We start from the raw sequence: 1921 nt of genomic DNA, 5'->3' as shown, positions 1-1921 counted from the left end.
ACCCCAGCCCTCCCCACCTCCCTCTCATTTCCACCCCCTCCCTTAGTTTTTGTCCATGTGTTCTTTATAATTGTTCCTATAAACCCTTCCCCTTTCCCCCTGAAATTCCCTCCCCTCTCCCCTGTGGTCACTGTCAGCCTGCTCTCTATTTCAGTGTCTTTGGTTATATTTTGCTTGTTTCTTTGTTTTGTTGTTTAGGTTCCTGTTAAAGGTGAGATCATATGGTATTTGTCTTTCATCACCTGGCTTATTTTGCTTAGCTATAAATGCTTAGCTTTTCAAAGATTTGAAACATATGAGGCAGAAAGGATGAGGAAAATTCATCATGATATTATAAGGGTATCATATCTGTTAATGGAGTTTCAAAGTTGTGCACATAGCAATCATACTCTCAGGAGTTACCAGAGAACACATGATGGCACAGCTCCCCATCTGTCTCCTCTGTCTGCCAGGGCATCTCTGTGATGGGAAAGAGATGAGGTGCACTTTTAGTCTTGTAGCAGCCTGATGAGAGAGAGAAAATCCTAACCTCTAGACCTAAGTTTTATAAACAGACCAACCATACCTGGACCTGAGGGAATCAGATGACCCCCTGGTGGGGAAATCTGCAGGGATATTTTTGGAAACCCAAAATCTAACCAACCAAAAAGCCATTCCCCGTGGGATATGAACCTGTAAGCATTCCTAGGTTCCACTTCTACCCAGCATAGGGAGCAGTTGGTGACTGAAGTTGTAATTTGTCAACTGACCTGACCTAGTATTAATTTACATTTCCATTTGCCTGTAACTAGGCAGGGCTTCTTTGAAAAACAATAACTATTATCACTCCCCCAAAAAACTATCATGTTCAGAGAGACTGAAGCAGTTCTGGATCATTTGTTCTAGCTATTAGCTCCAGAGGATTTGTCCTTATTCCAAAGGATTTCTTATTCCAAAAAGAATAGGAGGAAGTGACAAACTACACCGCTTATCAAGTCAGTGACCGCTTCCCTGTGATCACCTGCCAGAGGGCACCCTGCACATGAGGGTTCCGGAGGCTGTAGATGACTGGGTTCAGCATGGGGTTGATGACTGTGTTGAAAATTCCAACAGCTTTATCCTTATCTGAAAGCTTGGCTGAACCTAGTCGCATGTAGTTAAAGATACCTGAACCATAGAATAGAGCAACCACAGTGAGATGGGAACTGCATGTGGAGAAGGCTTTCTTCCTGCCCCCCACTGAGTGGATTCGTAAAACGGCAGCTGCCACATGGGCATAGGAGATGACAATGAGAGCCATGGGCATACCTGCCATAATGAAACCAAGAGCAAAGACCAGCAGTTCATTGAGTTGGGTGCTGGAGCAGGACAGCTGGAAGAGCTGCGGGAGATCACAGTAGAAGTGATGGATCACATTGGGACCACAGAAGTTGAGTGTGGATATGGCCACAGTGTGGGTTAATGCATTGGTAAAGGCACAGGCCCAGGACACAGCCACCAAAATCCTCTGGACCATCTGACTCATGCGGGTGCTGTAGGTGAGGGGCTGGCAGATGGCCAGGAATCGGTCATAGGCCATGGCTGTCAACAGGAAGCAGTCCACACCAACCAGGAGATCGAAGAAGAAAAGCTGTGTGAGGCAAGGTCCATAAGGAATAGCACACTTGTGGGTCAACAGACGACTCAGCATTGAGGGGACCGTGACAGTAATGCACCCAACATCCACAACTGACAGGTTACCCAAGAAGAAGTACATGGGGGTGTGGAGTTTGGGATCCACTAAGATGGCTGCCAGGATGCTCAGGTTGCCCCCGACTGTGACCAGGTAGGCAAAGAGGAAGAGCACAAAGAGAAGAGGCCACAGCTCTGGCATTTCCACCAAGCCCAGTAGAATGAACTCAGTAACAGCAGTTCCGTTTGCACCAGATTCTGGATCCATCAG

The 1921-nt window shown here is 46.8% G+C and overlaps 1 protein-coding gene across 1 annotated transcript; it reads right to left on the bottom strand.

The window, feature by feature from the left end:
- Nucleotides 1-864: 864 nt before the first annotated feature.
- On the bottom strand, nt 865-1921 carry LOC114503165 (olfactory receptor 3A1-like). The gene has a single exon (XM_028520596.2). The coding sequence runs from the start codon at nt 1916-1918 to the stop codon at nt 971-973; it is 948 nt and encodes a 315-aa protein (XP_028376397.1). The 5' UTR covers nt 1919-1921; the 3' UTR covers nt 865-970.

Source organism: Phyllostomus discolor, chromosome 8, assembly GCF_004126475.2.
Source record: "Phyllostomus discolor isolate MPI-MPIP mPhyDis1 chromosome 8, mPhyDis1.pri.v3, whole genome shotgun sequence".
In the NCBI taxonomy this organism is placed as follows: domain Eukaryota; kingdom Metazoa; phylum Chordata; class Mammalia; order Chiroptera; family Phyllostomidae; genus Phyllostomus; species Phyllostomus discolor.
Note: the sequence above shows the minus strand (reverse complement) of the source record. Positions and strands in the feature narration are given on the sequence as shown.

Excerpts from the sequence above, each read along its gene's own strand:
- LOC114503165 (XM_028520596.2), bottom strand. The coding sequence starts at position 1,918 with ATGGATCCAGAATCTGGTGCAAACGGAACTGCTGTTACTGAGTTCATT.